Source organism: Elephas maximus, chromosome 3 (assembly GCF_024166365.1).
Source record: "Elephas maximus indicus isolate mEleMax1 chromosome 3, mEleMax1 primary haplotype, whole genome shotgun sequence".
NCBI lineage: Eukaryota > Metazoa > Chordata > Mammalia > Proboscidea > Elephantidae > Elephas > Elephas maximus.
In genome coordinates this window covers 25,890,117-25,909,835 of record NC_064821.1, presented here as the reverse complement: position 1 = coordinate 25,909,835, position 19,719 = coordinate 25,890,117, and the positions used below count along the sequence as shown (strand labels likewise).

General features: G+C 39.4%; 1 protein-coding gene across 1 annotated transcript; it reads left to right on the top strand.

The window, feature by feature from the left end:
• The first annotated feature begins 17,358 nt into the window (after positions 1-17,358).
• LOC126071157 (olfactory receptor 7A10-like) lies at positions 17,359-18,333 on the top strand. Its single transcript, XM_049875416.1, has one exon. It carries the CDS (start codon positions 17,359-17,361, stop codon positions 18,331-18,333), a length of 975 nt encoding a protein of 324 aa, XP_049731373.1.
• The last annotated feature ends 1,386 nt before the right edge of the window (positions 18,334-19,719 follow it).

The window sequence follows — 19,719 nt, the reverse complement described above, 5'->3', positions numbered from 1 at the left end:
AGATAAACATAGAATGAATACATGACCAGAGATTCCACACCAGGGTATATACCCAAAGAACTGAAACCAGGGACTCAAACAGGTACTTGTACACCAATGTCCACTGCAGCATCATTCACAATAACCAAAAGGTGGAAACAGCCAAACGTCCATCAACTGATGAACAGAAAAACAAATGGGGTAAATACATATAGTGAAATGTTATTCCACCATAAAAAGGAATTAAGTTCTAATACATGCTATGACATGAATGAATCTTGAAAACACTATGTTCAGTGAAATAAGCCAGACACAAAATGACGTATATTATATGATGCCATTTATATGAAATATCTAGAATAGACAAGTGCATAGAGACAGAAAGTAGACTAGAGGTTACCAGGAGGTTGAGGGGAGTAGGAAATGGGGAGTTATTGCTTAATGGGTACAGAGTTTCTGTTTGGGGTGATGAAAATTTTTGGAAACAAACAGTGGTGATGTTTGTGATTAATGTCACTGGATTGTACACTTGGAAAGGGTTAAAATGGCAAATTTTATGTCTGTATTTACCACCACAGTAATTTTTTTTTATGTCTGTATTTACCACCACAGTAATAAGTCACTAGCAAATATCTATTCAGATTTTCACACGTGAGACATACCCCCTTCCGGGTCATTCACTGAGGCCCCCAAATTCTGTCTGTTCAGCTCTGCCTTTCTTTTCTCCCTGTATGAAAACAATCAAATCCTTATGAGATTCTATATGAGGAAGGAAGAGGTCTCCAAATAGACTAGAATTATTTTATCTCTTGCAGGCATGTTCTTTAAGCCTCTGACTGTGCTTTTAGAAGCATGGTAGGTTCAGGGATGCCAGCATTCTGTCAGTGGCCAGCACTAGAGTGTACAAGTTCTTTCTTAAGCAGAATCAGGAAATGCCTCCACCAACTTCCATGTGATTTAATAGTCTTTTTACTTGAAATTTGATAACAGCGTCTTTGTTCTTTTCCTACCCACTTGGATGGTAGACATTTGAAAAACTGTCTCCTTGATATATAATTGGCTGACCTACTGATATTTTTTTATTGTACTTTGGCATGTCACTCTTTCATTTAAATAAGGTTTTCAGGACTGATGACAACATTCAGGATACTAAGACAGGGGAAACAGGAGATGAGAACCCTGTTTTTTTTCTAAAAGAGACACTGTAGATAGATACCCAAGATTAGGTAAATAATTAAACCCACAAGGGCCATGGTGTGTGTGTCTGTGTGTGTATTGCTTCAATCTTGGAAATTTTTGTGTCCCAGGATAGTTCACCCAGAAATTTTCAAACATGGTAGTATCTTTAATTTTTGGATCTAACTCTCAGTTTATTGCATTATTAATGTTATGTTAACTGAGTTGATGTACTTGTAATGTCACTTTTCTATCATGATTAGTCTTTTCAAGTGTGTGCCTGTTACACCAGTTGTGTCATTTGGGAAGGAGATGCTATGATGGAGTTAAGAGTGTAAGAGGATTATCGATTTTACGGGGGGTGGTGCCTGTGTAAAATAAAAAGGAAAAGAAGCCGGATTGACCAGGGAAAGCCTTATGACACCTCTGAAAGGGAAGAGAGGAGAAGGCAGGATTAGGCACAGACCCTCAGATAGTGAGCCCTCTGGAGCAAGCATTTCCCTTTGGAGAAGTCTGCATTTGGTAGAAATCGCCAGGCCCTATTACCCTGGGAACAGCGTAATCTTGAAAGCTGAGTCAAAACCTCAAAGTACGAACTAAGGCTGCCACCTAAGCAGACTTTTTGCAACTGAATCAAAACCAAACCAAACTCCTTGCCTTTGAGTCGATTCTGACTCAGAGCGACCCCTTAGAATTCTTTCTTAAAGAAAGAGCCAGATGTCACACCTTCTTGGCTGCCACGTTTTAGTGTCTAATCTCGAAGAATGATCAATGTTAGAACAACTTCTATCGACTTAGTATTAGTTTCTTAAAATTATGACTAACACCAAACACCAGCTTTAAAGAAAACTTTAGAATTTATTTACTATCTTCCTTTATTTTTGGTTCATTCTACATATTATTGAGTCAGTTTTAGCACTCTACTTATTTCCATGAGATATTCAAATTTTCAATAGCTTACTACTTAATTTTCTTTTGATACTTAAAAAAAAAATTCCCCTTCCTCTGCTATTATTGTTAGTTTATATATTTAGGTATTCTTTTTTTTTTTTTTTTCTTGATAGCACTTGCCTGAGGTTTGAGTATTTTCCCCAGGAATTAGCCCTCAAAAGTTTGTATATTTTTACAAGCAGCTTTATTCTTTTCTTCACTCTTCTTAAGTTTACTTTGTAGTTCTTTATATCTCTTTTATAAAGGTTTAACTTATAAAACATTTTTTTGTTTATTTACTTCTAATGATAATGGATTATATATTTTCTAATTTCTTGTACCTAAAATAGATATTTGATTTTAGAATATAGGGAAAATGAAAATTAATTATGATGAATCCCGTTACCTGTAAACATGCAACAATTAGCATTTGGGTATTTTCCTCCTATGTCTATGTTTAATTCCAAAAAAGGTTTTGTATTCTTATTTTATTATTCCAAATGAGAAAAAGATTGTGCTATGGGCACTTATACCAGTAGAACATGATCTAGTACTTCTAGCTCTCCTGATGTAGTTTCATATTTTTTAAGTAACTACTTTTATTATAGATGACATAAAATTTTTCCTCCTGGGTATTTTAAGTTTGGGATAATTTTAATTTTGGAGTATTTTTATTAAATGTATCAGAAAGTATTTTATAAATATGCCTACCCTCACCTCCTACAAACAACCAATATTAACATTTAAGTATTTTTACTTCCAATCATTATTCTGACTTGACTATTTACGAAAATTACATTCATAGTGTGTGTAAGTATAGGGTGTACATACTATATATTCTTTTGTTTATAAGCATTAACACTTTAGAAGTAAAGCTAAAGTCCCCTTTGACTCACAGCTCTACTCACCATCGCCTCACTATCTTTAAACTATTGTCATCATGATTTCACTGTGCTTCCTTCCAATCCACTCTTTATTTATTCACATATGTTTATATGCCTCACAAAAAATGCAGTGTATTTTTTTGTTAGTTTGTTTTGTTTTTTGTCTTTTGGAGTGGGGGTAAAAATACCTTAGTGTTTGAATGGTATTTTATTTCATTTATTGCTTGGTATCTCATCATTTTTACTCCACATGACATTTGAGTTTTTGCACTGTCAATCTAGTTTATTCTGTTTAACTCTAGCATATAGGTCTTTATCCATTTCCTTAGTGAGTGACCTTTAGGTCGTGTCTTGCTTTTAGCTGGTTCAGTGTTGTATCTATCACCCTCTCTCATATCTTATTCTGCACATGGGTAGGAGTTTCTGTAGACCTGTGGTTCTCAGAGTCACCTGGAGGGCTTGTTAAAGGACAGACACCTGGGTCCCACTCCCAGAGTTCCCTATTCTACAGGCCTGGTTGGGGCCCAATGATTTGCATTTCTAACAAGTTCCTAGGTGATGCTCCTGCTGTTGTCCTGGGGGCCACACTTTGAGAACCAGAGCTTTAGGGTAAATATTTACAATTGGTGTTACTAGTTCTTAAGCTCTACATTTTCCATTTAATTAGATAATGTTTTTATCTCCCTACATTGTAAGAAACACTTTAGTCAAACTTGTGAACTTTTTTTCCAATTGCATGGTGTCTTAGGCTGAGTTCTTGAGAGGAGCAAAACCACTGAAGAGGATATGTGAATACATAAAGAGGTTTATTTCAAGGAAATGGCCCATGCAACTGTGGTGGCTGGCAAGTCCTAAATCCGTGGGTCAGGCACCAGGCTGCTGGAGGCTTTTCCTGACTCATGCAGGGCTAAAGAACCCAAAATCTGTAGGTCAGGCTTGAGGATCCCAAAGTGGCAAAGTGGTATTCTTAACTTCCAGTTCAATAGAAACAGTATTGTGTCCCCTGGTGGAAGCATTCCTCCCTTTGGAATTAAGCATAGGGTCACGGAGATAGGAATAAAAATTTTCATGAGTGGATCACTAGGGTAATAGTGAATGATGTAACTCTCATTTCCATCCCTTGATTCCTGGACCCATGAATCCTGGCTATGGGAGAAAGAGTATCATATATTGCTACCAGGTTGCTAGCTGATCACCTGAAGGAATAGTGCCATATCAGGGACTCAGTGTCAGTCTCTGCTGCTGACAATTGGGCACTCAGCAGTGGCTGTAGCCAAGTCAGCCTTGGTGAGTGGAAGTTTGTGTTGCCGAGCCCATGCATAACCTCCATTCCTGCCACCATGGCTGTTTTGTTCATGAGTCCATTAGGCAATGATGGGAGTGGCTGAGGAAAGCTTTAGGTGGACTGGTATCCACAGAAAGTGTCATCTTACCCACTTAATCACTAAAATCCTCCTCTGCCGAGGTCATCCTTTGGTGAGCATTCACATGAGACACAAATATCTTCAATTCTTTGGCTCATTCTGAGAGGTTTATCTGCAAGCTTCTTCCCCAAACTCATTGTGGTCAAGTCGATTCCAACTCGTAGCAACCTTATAGGACAGAGTAGAACTCCCTCATAGGGTTTCCAAGGAGCATCTGATGGATTTGAACTACTGACCTTTTGGTTAGTAGCAGTAGCTCTTAACTACTAGGGTTTCTAATATGAATATATATAAAGAGATTTATTTCAAAGAAATGGTTCATGAAATTGTTAAGGCTGGTAAATCCCAAATCTGTGGGTCAAGAAATAGGCTGCTGGATGCTTCTGCTGACTCACGTGGTTGCAGGGGCTGAAGAATCCAAAATCTTCAGGTCAGGCAGCAGGCCACTGGCTCACATCCCAAGAGCGCAGAAGGCATAAGATAATGCAGGGTCAAGAGACAGTGAGCTTTGCCAGAACAACCATATATATTGATGTAGGCCACACCCCCAAGGATATTCCCCTTTCAACTGATTGGCTGCTCACATCAGATAACAAAATGAAAGATGATTACATAATATCTGCCAAACCACTGAGAATCATGGCCTAGCCAAATTGACACATAACCTTAACCATTCCAGATGGCCATTATATACTACCTCATTTTTGTTTTAGTGTACAATTTCCTGATAATTAAGGAGGTTAAGAATTCTCTCGTTTTATTGATCATTTCTGTTTCCACTTATGAATTGCCTATTCATATCTCTTTCCCAGTTTCCTATTGGGTTTTTCACACTTCCTTATCAATTTTTAGGAGTAATCAGGATTTGGTTGGTTTTTTTGTTTGGTTTTTTAAAAGTTCTGGAGACTAATCCTTTGTCTACTACTTAAATTTCAAACATGTGGCTTTTTCTTTTAAATTTATTTTGGTGTATTTTATCACACATTTTTATGCATTCATTGTTACAAATCTTTCCCTTAATGAATTTTATTTTGCATCATATTCTTAAAATCTTTTTCTATGTTTTGTAACAAACATATTTTCAACAGTTACTTCTAATAATCTAGCTACATATTTTTGTATTTTTAAATTTATTCCATCTATAATTTATTTTTATCCAGTTGGTGATAGAGATCTATTCTTTCCATATGAAAAACTAATATATTCTTATATTGTTTATTTACTGGTCCCTCTTTTTCTTTGGAGTTCTGTAGTTAATTTGCATTTTCAAATTCCCATATAAGAGTCTGCTATCTATCCTGTTTCATTTACGTATTTTTCTAAATCTCCACCAAAACAAGTTCGTTTCTATTTCTATAGCTTATAATACATGGAACACAGTTAATACAGTTGTTAAAAAAGCATTGTTCTAGGATGGGTTTCAGAATGTGATAAAATAATCTGACAAATGGACGAAACAACCCCACTGAAGGAAGCAGGGGAATAAAGTACTGACCTAAAGAACTTTGGAAATGAGTAAAGTCTGTATGGCTAGGGAAAAAGAACTGTGCATGGCACTGTATTCTAACTGATATTGTTTCCCACAATTCTGAAATCATAGTACATGTATACTGATATTGAACAATTAAATAAATGGATGGTGGATATTGGAAGCTAGATTTCTTACTGTTGGAGTGGGAGATTACAGATAAGCAAAGGGAGGGATTTAGAATGATACACTTGTTGGTGGAGTAGGGTTGGAGGCATCACTGTGAGCTCATGTTAAGCTTACTATAGATGTGGATAATTACATATGGAATATTCATAAACCCCAAGCAAACCCTTTGCCCTCAAGTCAATTCCAACTCCTAGCAACCCCATAGGTCAGAGAAGAACTGCCCCATAGGGTTTCCAAGGCTGTAATCTTTACAGAGGAGCCCTGGTGGTGCAGTGGTTAAGAGTTTACAGCTGCTAATCAAAAGGTCAGCAGTTCAAATCCACCAGGTGCTCCTTGGAAACCCTATAGGGCACTTCTACTCTGTCCAACAGAGTTGCTATGAGTCAAAATTGACTCAACAGTGATGGATTTATCTTTACAGAAGCAGACTGCCATATCTTTCTCATATGGAGTGGCTAGTGGGTTTCAACTGTCAACCTTTCAGTGAGTGGCTGAGCACTTAACCACTGTACCACCAGGGATCCTTAGAAATATTCATAAACACGTGTATGTACACGGGTTAGTATACATACATATATCTCCTTGCTGTTTCAGCTGATAGGACCTAGAAGCAATAGCACCTTAGTAGCAATGACCACATCTGGTGCCCAGATCTTGGTTTTTAATACTGTTTTCCAATAAGAAGAACCAGAGTTCATTGAAGAAATGGCACATTGCTGAAAGTGAAGAGGACTTGAAGCACTTACTGATGAAGATCAAAGACCACAGCCTTCAGTATAGATTACACCTCAACGTAAAGAAAATGAAAATCCTTACCACTGGGGCAATAAACAACATGATGATAAATGGAGAAAAGATTAAAGTTGTCAAGGATTTCATTTTACCTGGATCCACAAGCAATGCCCATGGAAGCAGCAGTCAAGAAATCAAAAGCACTGCATTGGGCAGATCTGCAGCAAAGGACCTCTTTAAAGTATTAAAAACAAAGATATCATTTGAGGAGTAAGGTATAGCTGATCCAAGCCATGGTATTTTCAATTGCTTCATATGTGTGTGACAGCTGGACAATGTGTAAGGAAGTCAGAAGAAGAATTGATGCTTTTGAGTTATGGTGCTGGCAAAAAATAGTGAGTATACATACCATGGACTTCCAGAAATATGAACAAATCTGTCTTGGTAGAAGTAGAGCCAGAATGCTCCTTAGAAGCTAGGCTGGAGAGACTTTGTCTCAAGTAATTTGTATACGTTATCAGGAGGTAACCACTGCTGAGAAGGACATCATGCTTTGTAAAGTAGAGAGTCGGGCAAAAAGAGGAAGATCCTCAACAAAATGGATTATGACAGTGGCTGCAACAATGAACTCAAACATAGCGACAACTGTGAGGATGGCTCAAGACTGGGCAGTGTTTCCTTTTGTTGTACACAGGGTTGCTATGTGTCAGAATGCACTTGGTGGAACGTAACAACAACAACAATAATGATAAAGAGCTTGGCATTCATTATTCTCATTTTTGTGAGTAAGATTTATTGACAGTAAGTTAGTTGTTATTACACCCATACCTCACTTATTGAAATGGTTAGGATCCAAAGGATCAGGTCATTATGTAAAAACAGGCAGTATGTGAATATGGGGGATTTTTTTTTTTCTGTTTTTTGACCATCTGCTTGTCCAATTTTTTTTTTTAATTTAGAAATATGATCATGGAAATAATAACAACTAAGGTTTACTGAGGTACTCATCACTTGATGAGTACAGTTATGGATTATTCCACTGACGGGAAGGAGGCTTGGATGAGAGAAAGCTGAATAAAGCCAGCTGTATGACTGGAGGGTCCATGGCTTAATCACTTCAGCTACCTCCTGTGCTGGGTCAGAGCATCCCTTGTGGTACTGCCTCCAGGGCTCCACTCCCACCCCTGCAACGCATCCTTCACAGTTCCAGAGTCTGTTCTGTCGTCTGGGCCTGGGGAGTCACCAAGGCTCAGAGCTTCCTGCTAGGTCATGGGGAGCCTGGCCACACACCCTACCCTGCCAAGGCAGAGGCTTTAGGCCCAGTTCAGGTCACTTTGGGGTGTCATTGAACTCACACAAATTTCTTCCAAACACCCTCTCTGATGCCTCTTTCCTGCCTTTCCATTCCATAACAATTTCGAGTTGCAGGATCTCAGACAGCATAGGAGTTAGGAACCCATAACAGGCACCTGCTGGCTTGGTGCTGCCTGGGCGTCCTACAGAGGCAGTGACCATGGAGGAGGATGGCACACAGCTGGATGCAGCACCCCTGCCAGCAGGAAGGAGTGGAGGGCATGAGGCAGTGTGACCCAGCTTCTCGGAGGCCACCCAGAGACCATCCTCAAGAGAGGGGACATTCTGCTGCCATGCCTACCACCTCGTTAATGTGCAAAATAGAAGATTTTTCACTATTGTTGTAAATCAAAATGTTAGATAACATGATAGTCAATAAGTGAGGAATAAAAAAATAAAAACCCAAACCCATTGCAGACGAGTCGATTCTGGCTCATAGAGACCTGATAGGACAGAGTAGAGCTGCTCCGTATGGTTTCCAAGGAGTGCCTGGTGGATTCGAACTGCCACTATGCCACCAGGGTTTCTAAGTGAGGAGTAGGTGTGTATTAATATCTAATAGGGCAAGACTTTGGTTTAGGGTGTTTCAGGACTCTAGCAGGCTGTATATAGTTGCTATACTAATTATTTTGATTGGCAGAGAACATGTGGCTCAGGCTCTAATGGGATATATTTTAGAGGGAATCCTGAACCATGAATTTATACCTATGGGGAGCAGAGCTCCCAAAGTGAAGAAAAACACATGACTGCCTCTAAATTTCTCACTTGGGAATAGAATTGCTGACTGTTTCCGTTTTGCTGTGGTTCTTTCTCTTCCAAGGAGCTAAGCTGCTCAGAAATAGAGTAACATTGGGACAATTTATTTAATTAAGAGCTTTGAGAATTCAACCCTAGCTGTCCCTGATAGGGTAAATGATCCTTGTCTGTCCCTTTACTCCAGCTCACCAACCCAGAACAAGAGGAGCAATATCACTGTCCTACTAACTTTCAGTCTTATCTGTGACTAATGCTATCTCTCTGCCATTTCTGAGCATCTCTCATCACCCGTCATTCCATGCATCAATGCAACCAGGTTCTTCTTGCGTGCTACAATCTGGATAATTCATTTGAGCCTAGTGAGTGCTTTTGGGAAAATGTGTGTGCGTACGTGCATGTAAAAAGACTTTTGCTAGCAGTAACTCCAGGAACTCCGACATGGGTCCAAAAAACCTGCTGCCCTTCGAGTCAATTTCAACTCATAGCGACCCTATAGGACAGAGTAGAACTGCCTCATAAGGTCCCCAAGGCTGTAACCTTATAGAAGCAGACTGCCACATCTTTCTCCCACAGAGCAGCTGCTGGGTTCAAACCAGTGATCATTAGTTAGCAGCTGAACTCTTAACCACTGTACCACCAGTGCTCCTCTGACATGGATAGTGGATAAGAAAGTCTAATTAGAAAGTGCTGAAGAATTCAGGTTTAAGACTGTGAATGGAACTCCAGACTCCAGAGTGAATGAAGTAAAGATGATGGTTACAGCAGACATATTTATCTTTTTTATAATTTTAATGGGAGTCCAAATACTGTTTTAATACTCGGTATGAAGTTGTCTGTTAGGTGTTCTTTCTTACTTAGGCAAATGGCCTCTTTTTCCTTATTTACCAGAGCTCTGGTGGTGCAGTGGTTAAGACATTGGCTAGCCAAAAAGTCTGTAGTTCAAATCCACAACTGCTCCTTGGAAACTCTGTGGGGCAGTTCTACTCTGTCCCATAAGGTTGCTATGAGTCGGAACTGACTCGACAGCAACAAGTTTCCTTATTTACCAAAAGTTTCCCACCAACCACACAGCTTTCATGATAACTCCATGTCCTTTGGAAGCACTTTTAAGTTTACAAATGATGTACAATTTTGGCAAATGGTTTTATTATTTTTTTTAGCATGTGTCTATTTATGTGAGGTATATATTTATTAGTTTCCAACAGATTTGTTTATTAGTAAATATTCCTGGATTCCACAGCTTAATACTTCTTTGTCATGAACAATTCATTTTAATTTTCTTTTTTGTACTATCTTTGGCAGCTCTGTATCATTGTTATAATAATGTTATAAACTGTGTAGACATGTTTACTCTCTCAGAGGAGTTTTAAAGACCATCCAATCTGACCAAGAGTAGTTTTTTGGAAATCATTTTGTAGCCTTATTAATGTTTTCTTGTTAATTGGTGTATCTCTTATTTGAATATATTTCGGAAACTCATGTTTTTTTTCTAGAAAATTATCTATTTTCTGGATGTTTTAACAATTCAGTGAAAAGTTTTATGTGATAATATATTTTAGATGTTTGGTTTCTTTCCTTCTTAATGTTGTATATGTGTGTTTCTCAATTTTTTTAATTTGTCACAATTTTGATTATATATTGCTATTGTTTTTAAAAGAATAAGCTCTTGAATAAATTAATAAGAACTTTCTTATTCTTGAAATATTTTTAGTATTTACAGATTCTTTCATGAAATTAATTTCCTTAGTGCAGTGCAATGAATTACTTACTATGGCTTTTCTAGCCATAATCTTTGTAACTACCACACAATGATTGGGTGGGACCATGCAAATAAGGTGCTTATGGCCCACCAAGAGAATTGGACAGCTTGCTAAAAATGCAAATAAGGCTCATGGAACACTTTCCAGAAGGGACCATGAAAATAAGGTATATGGAACCCTAATGAGGGGATAGGTCAGTTTTGCCATCCTGGTAGGCTTAAAAAGAGATCCAATCCCAGAGCAGAGAGGAGACCTCAGTACTATCAAGAAAGAAGAGCCAGGAATAGCGTGCATCCTTTGGACCCAGGGTCCCTGAGAACCTCCTAGACCAGAGAGGCAGAGAGCTGTAACATCAAAGAAGATGAGTGAGAGACAGAGAGCTGTAACGTCGAAGAAGAGGAGAAGCAGCAGCAAGCATGGTAGAGAAATGGCAGCAGCAGAACCAGGAAACATGACCCTGGTCCACTGAGCTAGAGAGCTGAGTGCCTTCAGGGACGAGGCTTGCTGGTAGAGTGGGGTGCCTCTAGGCACTTATTAGCAGAATAAATAGAGAGTGGGAACACTTGCCTGAGCAGGGCAAAGGCCAGGCTGGGGGCTGAAAGGCCGACTTGCCAAGGGGCTGAGGGGCCAAGAGAGAAAGGCCTGCCTGTGGCACAGGTGAGAAGAGGCTGCCTTCACTGAAGAACTGTATCCTGAGTCATTCCTGATCCTGAATTGTAACCTGTTACTTCCCTAATAAACCCTGTAATTGTGAGTATGCTCTGTGAGTTCTGTGTGGCCTTTGCAATGAATTATCGAACCCAGCAGAGTAGAGAGTGCCGTGGATGGCCAGCTGGTGTCAGAATTGGTAAAAAGGTTGGAGAGAGGAAGTGTGTCTGATTTCTACCACCAAGGAATCAACCTTGGGCTGATGTTGATCTTGATTCTTTCTCCTCCCCCTTGTGAAGTTAGATGAGGCCTGCTGTCCCAGTTTTGCCCTTTTCACTTAGTGTTTTATTTTTTCCCTCAATATTTAAAACTCTTCTAACACTACAGCTGTTAGGTGATAAAAAAGTAATACATACTGATGTTGGAAAACTTGGAAAATAACGGAAGATATTAAAAGAAACCCCAAGGAAACCACAGTTACCAATGTGATGCATTTATTCATGGTCATCTGTCCATAGCCATGGGCACTTATGCACTTAAATACAAATTTGTATTTTCTGATTGGACCACAGCTCCAGATTCACGTAACTAGTACTGTCCCACCAGAGGAATGTGAGATTGATACATTTGATAGCGTTTGTATTTTAAAATATTTGCACTTTCAGTGATAAAATGAGAACTTCCTTTTTGTTGCTATTTACTATTATTTTTGGTGAAATTGTATACTGTTTAATACCTGTTCAACTTCAGAAGTCCACTTATGCGAGGCAAACACAAAGCATCAGAATGCTGAGATCTAAAATTCCAATTTTACTGAGTGTATGACCTCAGGAAAGTCATCTCACCTCCCTGTTCCTCAGTTAAAGTGGGGGTTAAAATAATAACCTACTGCCTGGAGTTATGATGAGGATTAAAATAGTTAATATTGATAAAGTGCATAGGATTATGCTTGTTGTTATTATATATGTGAGAGCCATTATTTTTGTTGGACAACAAGCAAGCCTTATGTTATGTAGAGAGCAGAAGTGCTGAAATGCCAAGGCCACTGTGGCAGCAGTTTGGTAGCAGGAAGGAGTCTTTCTGCAGCACACTTGTGAGGAGAGAGTCAAGGAAACCCTCAGAGGGCACAGGAAGCGCAGCCCCCATGCTTCTCATTTACTTCCATCCTTCTGCTCCCCACAGGAGGCAGTAGCAGAAGGAGCCCCACTGGGTGTGGTGTGTGGGGGGAGTGCTCTTTCTCATTGGAGCCCTGTTCTGCTCAGCTCTGTCAGCCACTTGCTACAACACCAGAGCTGAACTTAAGAAGCAGAACTTCCATGCATCCAACATACCTACAACCTTCTGTAATTCACATCGTGGACTGCAAGCAAATTGCCCAAGTATAGGTTGTTGTTAGGTGCTGTTGAGTTGGTTCTGACTCATAGCAACCCTATGCATAACATAAGGAAACACTGCCTGGTCTCGCACCATCCTCATGATCATTGTTATGCTAGAGCCCATTTTTGCAGCCTCTGTGTTAATTGATCTCATTGAAGGTCTTCCTCTTTTTTGCTGACCCTCTACCAAGCATAATGTCCTTCTCCAGTGACTGATTCCTCTTGATAACATGTCCAAAGTATGTGAGATGAAGTTGTGCCATCCTTGCTTCTAAAGAGCATTCTGGCTGTATTTCTTTAAAGACAGATTTGTTTGTTCTTTTGGCACTCCATGGTATGTTCAATAGTCTTTGCCAACACCATAACTCAAAGGCACCATTCATGTTCAGTCTCCCCCATTCACTGTCCAACTTTCACGTGCATATGAGGCGATTGAAAATTCAGTGGTTCAGGTCAGGTCCACCTTAGTCCTTAAAGTGACATCTTTGCTTTTTAACACTTTAAAGAGGTCTTTTGCAGCAGATTTGCCTAGTGCAATGCATCCTCTGATTTCTTGACTGCTGTTTCCATGGGTTTTGACTGTGGATCCAAGTAAAATGAAATCCTTGACAACTTCAATCTTTTCTCTGTTTATCATGATGTTGCTTATTGGTCCAGTTATGAGAATTTTTGTTTTCCTTATGTTAAGGTGTAATCCATACTGAAGGCTGTGGTCTTTGATCTTCATCAGTAAGTACTTCAAGTCCTCTTCACTTTCAGGAAGCAAAGTTGTGTCATCTGCATATCGCAGGTCGTTAATGAGTCTTCCTCCAATCCTGATGCCTAATTCTTCTTCTGTGAGAATGTGTGCTATTTATACTAGTTAACAACCTGTAGCAGGGACACAGGCTTATCATGGTTTTGGGAGCTTCAGGTCCTTTAGTTTCTGAATCATTGGGAAGTTCATAGGTTCTGAGGGTGGGGCCAGGACAGCTGGGAACAAGTGCTATTTACCAAAAGATACCAAAGTATTTTGATGCATTAAATATCGGTGCAGCTGTACTAGTACACACCAGGTAAATATAATTTACCCTTGTCTCTACTCATGTTTTTAGTTGCCATTGAGTCTGCTCCAACTCATGATGACCTTATAAATAACAAAACAAAATGTTGCTTGATCCTGAGCCATTTTCATGATAGTTACTCTCTACCTGTATATGAAGGTAAATGCGTATCAAAAACATAAAGACCTAGAAAGAACTCACCAAAATGTTAAAACCATTTACCAAAGGGAAGTGAGAAGGGAGAAGGAAAGATGAGGTGAACATTTGATTTTTTACATTATAATTTCTGCATTGTCTGAAAATGTTTTTTACTGTAGCATATAGCACTTTTTTTTTTTTAATCAATGAAAGCAAACTGATAAGAGGTAAAGGGAGAGCAAGTGAACACTTCACCAACTGAAATCACTTTGGATCTGTATCATTCACTATCTATGGTGCATAAAGAACATTTGAGTTGGCTGAAATACATTTCATGAGTACAAGAGAGTCTGGGTGACTAGAAACATTCCAAGTTTATGATTATTTTCTAAAGGGGAGAAAAGATGGGTGTAACAATTATAAGTCTGTAAATCGTTTCACCATTGATAGGATTTTGAGTAGATGATTAAATATGTAGATCAATTATTACAAGAGAAATTACTGACTATTTAAATGCCTGTGCCACCCCACTAAGAGTAGGGTATTGTGAATCACCTCCATTTGATTTGTTCAAATCTTTTTTAGTAGGGAACACTGATTATCTCAATATCAATAGGTTTTTGACAAAAATCTCATTTTATTTGTGTGCATGAGGCAGAAAAATGTGGGGACATAGTTCAAAGATTCTGGACCAGTGTAAGTAGTCATGCCAGGAGATTGTCAGTTAAGAAGTTGATGTTGGTTGGGTTGGAAATATGCCATAGATGGCTTCATCGATAGAAATCCTGTGTGGAAATCAAAGGCAGTGACATGCCTTTTGTACTTTGCAATATCACATCTATTGAGTTTTACTACAGTTATTGTTTTTAGCCTCCATTGAGTTGGCCCCAGATTCATGGCAACCTCATGCACAGTGGAATGAAACGCTGACTGTCCTGAGCCATTCTCATAATCAGTTTAGTTGCACAAAGATTGTTGTAATTCGTAGGGTTTTCATTGGCTGATTTTCAGAAGTAGATCACCAGGCTTTTGTTCCTAGTCTTTCTTTGTCTGGAAGCTTCTCTGAAACCTGTTCTGCCTTATAGCAACACACAAGCCTCCACTGACCCATGAATGGTGGCTGGTGTATGAAGTACATTGGTGAGAATTCTACTGAATCACCAGTGCCTCACCGTAGTTATTGTTGAGTGCCTCAAAATAAGAGTGGCATCAAGAAGAAATATTGTATCAAGGGATAACAAATGGGCTGCAAAAATTAAAACTCTCACTGGAGATGTACATAAATAATAATAATAACTGCTTTTTATTGAGGACCTGCTGTATGCCAGGGTCTTTATATTCATTATGGAATTGCATCATTATAATCCTCTTAATTAATAGCCCAGAGAAATCATATAACTGCCCCCAGTCACAACACTAAGTAATGATAGAGTAAGATACAAATTATGTCTATAAGACTCATAAAAAGTGTTCATATTGCAATATCAACCTTGCCCCTCTGAAGAAATATTTAAAAACAACCACTACTAAAGGTTACAATGTCAACAGGCAGATGTCTTTTCTGTAGACACACATCTTGGTCAGTTCTCTCTTGAGTACAAGTCACAGAAACCCAGTAAAAATAGCTACCATAGAAAAGGTAAGTTTACCAGGAAAGTAGAAATACATCTCATTAGAAGGAAAGGCAACCAGATGATCAGAAGTGTTGAAGGGCTGATTCCAAAACTAGAAAGCCTCAGGAATCAAGGCCATCTTCCCTGTCTCCTTTCACTTCTTTGTCCTGCACCCACACCAAGTGATCTTTGATCTCTGATTTTCCCTCTGCATCTGCATTACTGCCTTCTTCTCTGCCGACCATGTTTTTCAGCTTTTAGAATTTATTGAATCACCATTTATATAGAACTTACTGTGTGCCAGAAACTGTTCTTTAAACATTAACTCACTTAACCTCCTCAACAATCCTATGAGTAAGGGCTATTAATAATCCCATTTCATCAAGAAGGAATCGGAGGCACCAAGAGATCAACTTGCCCGGATCAATAAGGGGTAGGGCCAGGGTTCAAGTTTGAATATCCAGATTCCAGATTTTTTTTTTAATTGTGATAAATACACATGTACCAAAATATTTGTCATTTCAACATCCTTTATATGTACCATTCAGTGATATTAAGTTCATCATGCTGTTCAACCATCACCACTATTTGTTTTCAAATATTTCCATCACCGTTAATACGAAGCACCATGTCACCTAAGCAATATCAACCTTTCTTTCCCACCACTGGTTGTGATGTTGATGTTTTGTGCTGTGGAGTCGATTCTGGCTCATAGCAACCCTGTATGACAGAGTAGAACTTCCGCGTAAGGTTTCCAAGGTTGTAATCCTTACAGGAGCAGATCACTGATGAGTTCAAACTACTGACCTCTAGGTTAGCACTTAGGGCTTAATCATTGTGCCACCATGGCTCCCTCCCATCCCTGGTAACAACTAATAAACGTTGGTTTCTGTACGCTTTGGTGTTCTAGACATTTTATATAAGCAGGATCATATTTGTCCTTTGGTGCCTAACTTATTTCACTTAGCATGATGTTTTCAAGGCTCATCCATGTTGCAGCATGTGTCAGGACTTCAGGACTTCATTTCTCTTTATGGCTGAGTAATAGTGCATTGTGTATATGTAGCATATTTTGTCTATCCATTCATCTGTTGATAGACACTTTTTGGCTATTGTGACTAGTGCTGCAATGACCATTAGCATACAAGTATTCTAGTGTCCATCTTTTGACAGTTATATTTACTGTCACTCCTAGTTTAATGGTTCAGGACACACGCTCTGGAGTGTATTCTGCCTTCGTCACAAACCTAACAATGGTTGGTTTCAAACTGCAGGCCCCTGGTTGATAGGTCCCACAAAGTCCATCCCTTCAGATTATTAACCAGAATTTGAGGTTCATTTTCAAATTCCCAGGGAAGAAAATGTTTGACTAACTTTGGGCAGACACCACACTCTTCTGATCCACTTAGCTGTTTTCAGGGGGCAGGACTAGAGAGCAAAATGGGGGCTGAGAATACACATGGAATCTGGTAAAATATGAAATAAATGTGGGAAAAGACAAAATTATTCAAGAGGCAAATTTCAGCCCAAAGGAAGGAAGAACTCCCAAGCTGTTGATGTGCTACAACAAAAATGAGCCAATGCTGAGCTGAACACTACAGTATTCCTCAGAGGTTGATGGTCTATGGAGATATCTTGAAGGCCATGACTAATTTGTGATAAAGACTAGAAGGAGGGAGTAGATTTCCGCAAAAAGTGATACCAGAAGAAGATAATGACATTTGTATTCCCTTTCAATGAATGCATATTGGATTGTTCATCAAAATGTGTGCTTTTCTGTTTTCTTCTAGGCATGAATGTGATGAAAGTTTGTTTATATTTAGGAACTCCTGTTTCTTTGTTTTAATTACCATTCCTCTCACCTGTTTCCTTATAGAAATATCAGCCAGATGGATCCAGGAAACCAAACTGGTGTCTTGGAATTCCTCCTCCTGGGCCTCTCAGAGGATCCAGGACTGCAGCCCCTCCTTTTTGGACTCTTCCTGACCATGTACCTGGTTACCCTACTCAGAAACCTGTTCATCATCCTGGCTTTCAGCTCTGATCCCCACCTCCATACCCCCATGTGCCTCTTCCTCTGCAACCTGTCCTTTTCTGATATTTGTTTCAATTCCACAATAGTTCCGAAAATGCTGATGAACATTCAGACACAGAACAAAATCATCACCTGTGCTGGCTGCATCACCCAGACATCCCTTTTTATGGTTTTTGTGTATTTGGATAATTTCCTCCTAACTGTGATGGCCTATGACCGGTTCGTAGCCATTTGCCACCCCCTGCACTACATGATCATCATGAACCCCCACCTCTGTGGCCTGCTGGTTCTAATCTCTTGGTTCCTCAGTGTCATAGTCTCCTGTCTCCGTAGTCTGATGTTGTTGAGCCTTTCATTCTGTACACACACAGAAATTTCACACTTCTTCTGTGGCTTTGCTGAGGTCCTCAAGTATGCCTGTTCTGACACTCTCAGCAATTACATTGTGTTGTTTTCTGTGATTGGTTCTCTAGGTGTTGTTCCTCTTGCTGGGATTCTTTTCTCTTACTTTAAGATTATTTCCTCCATATTGAAAATGTCCTCAGCTGGGGGAAAGTACAAAGCTTTTTGTACCTGTGGGTCTCACCTAACAGTTGTTTCCTTATTTTATGGTACAGGGTTAGGGGTATATGTCTATTCTGCCATTGTCCCCTCCTCCCCAAAGGGGGCAATTGCCTTGGTGATGTACACAGTGGTCACCCCCATGTTGAACCCCTTTGTCTATAGCTTGAGGAACAGGGACGTGAATGGAGCCCTAAGAAAAGTTTTCAACAGGCCTTTCTTCTGCCCGTCAAGAGTCATGGATGTTGGGACTGGAGAAGTGTTATGATAAACAAAGTTCGAAACACTGGGAATCAAAAACCTTGAATCTTGGATTTGTTTGACAGTGTACCCTATGTCTCTTCTCCTGAAGCATCATCATTTCAATTTCTTCTGAGTTATGCATCCAAAAATAATGGCTTCAAGAACTTCCTTTAGTAACATTTTACACAAATAGCAACACACTATAAACTGTTTAGCACCTTGTCCTTTTTCACTTAGCTACACATATTTTGACTGATGATATTGAACTTTTCCATCACCTCTTTCAACAGATGTGGTTGATATGATTTCTGTGTATTCCATCTTGCAAGGTCCATGTGTATAGTCACCACTTATGCTTGGTGGAAAAAGGTATTTGCAATGAAGAAGTCTTTGGTCTTGCAAAATTCTATCATGTGATCTCGGCATCATTTCTATCAACAAGGCCATATTTTCCAATTACCGATCCTTCTTCTTTGTTTTCAACTTTTGCATTCCAATCACCAGTAATTATCAATGCATCCTGATTGCATGTTCAATCAATTTCAGACTGCAGAAGCTGGTGAAAATCTTCAATTTCTTCATCTTTGACCTTAGTAGTTGGTGCCTAAATTTGAATAATAGTCATATTAACTGGTCTTCCTTGTAGGCATATGGATATTATCCTATCACTAACAGCATTGTACTTCAGGACAGATCTTGAATGTTCTTTTTGACTATGAATGCAATGCCATTCCTCTTCAAGCTGTCATTCCCAGCATAGTAGACCATATGATTGTCCGATTCAGAATGAACGATATCAGACCATTTCAGCTCACTAATGCTTAGCATATTGATGTTTATATGTTCCATTTCATTTTTGATGATTTTCAATTTTCTTAGGGTCGTACTGTGTACATTCCATGTTCTGATTATTAATGGATGTTTGCAGCTGTTTCTTCTCATTTTGAGTCATGCCACATCAGCAAATGAGGGTCCCAAAAGCTTGACTCCATCCACGTCATTAAGGCCAACTCTACTTTGAGGAGGCAGTTCTTCCCCAGTCATCTTTTGAGTGCCCTCCAACCTGGGGGGCTCGTCTTCCAGCAGTATATCAGACAATGTTCCACTGCTATTCATAAGGTTTTCACTGGTTATTTCTTTTCAGAAGTAGACTGATGGGTCCTTCTTCCTAGTCCATCTTAGTCTGGAAGCTCAGCTGAAACCTGTCTACCATAGGTGACCCTGCTGGTATCTGAATACCAGTGGCATAGCTTCCAGCATCACAGAAACATGCAAGCCACCACAGTAGGACAAACTGACAGGAATCAAATCGACTACATCTGTGGAAAAAAATGATGGAGAGGCTCAATATCATCAGTCAGCAAGGCCAGGGGCCGTTTGTGGAACAGACCATCAATTTCTTATATGCAAG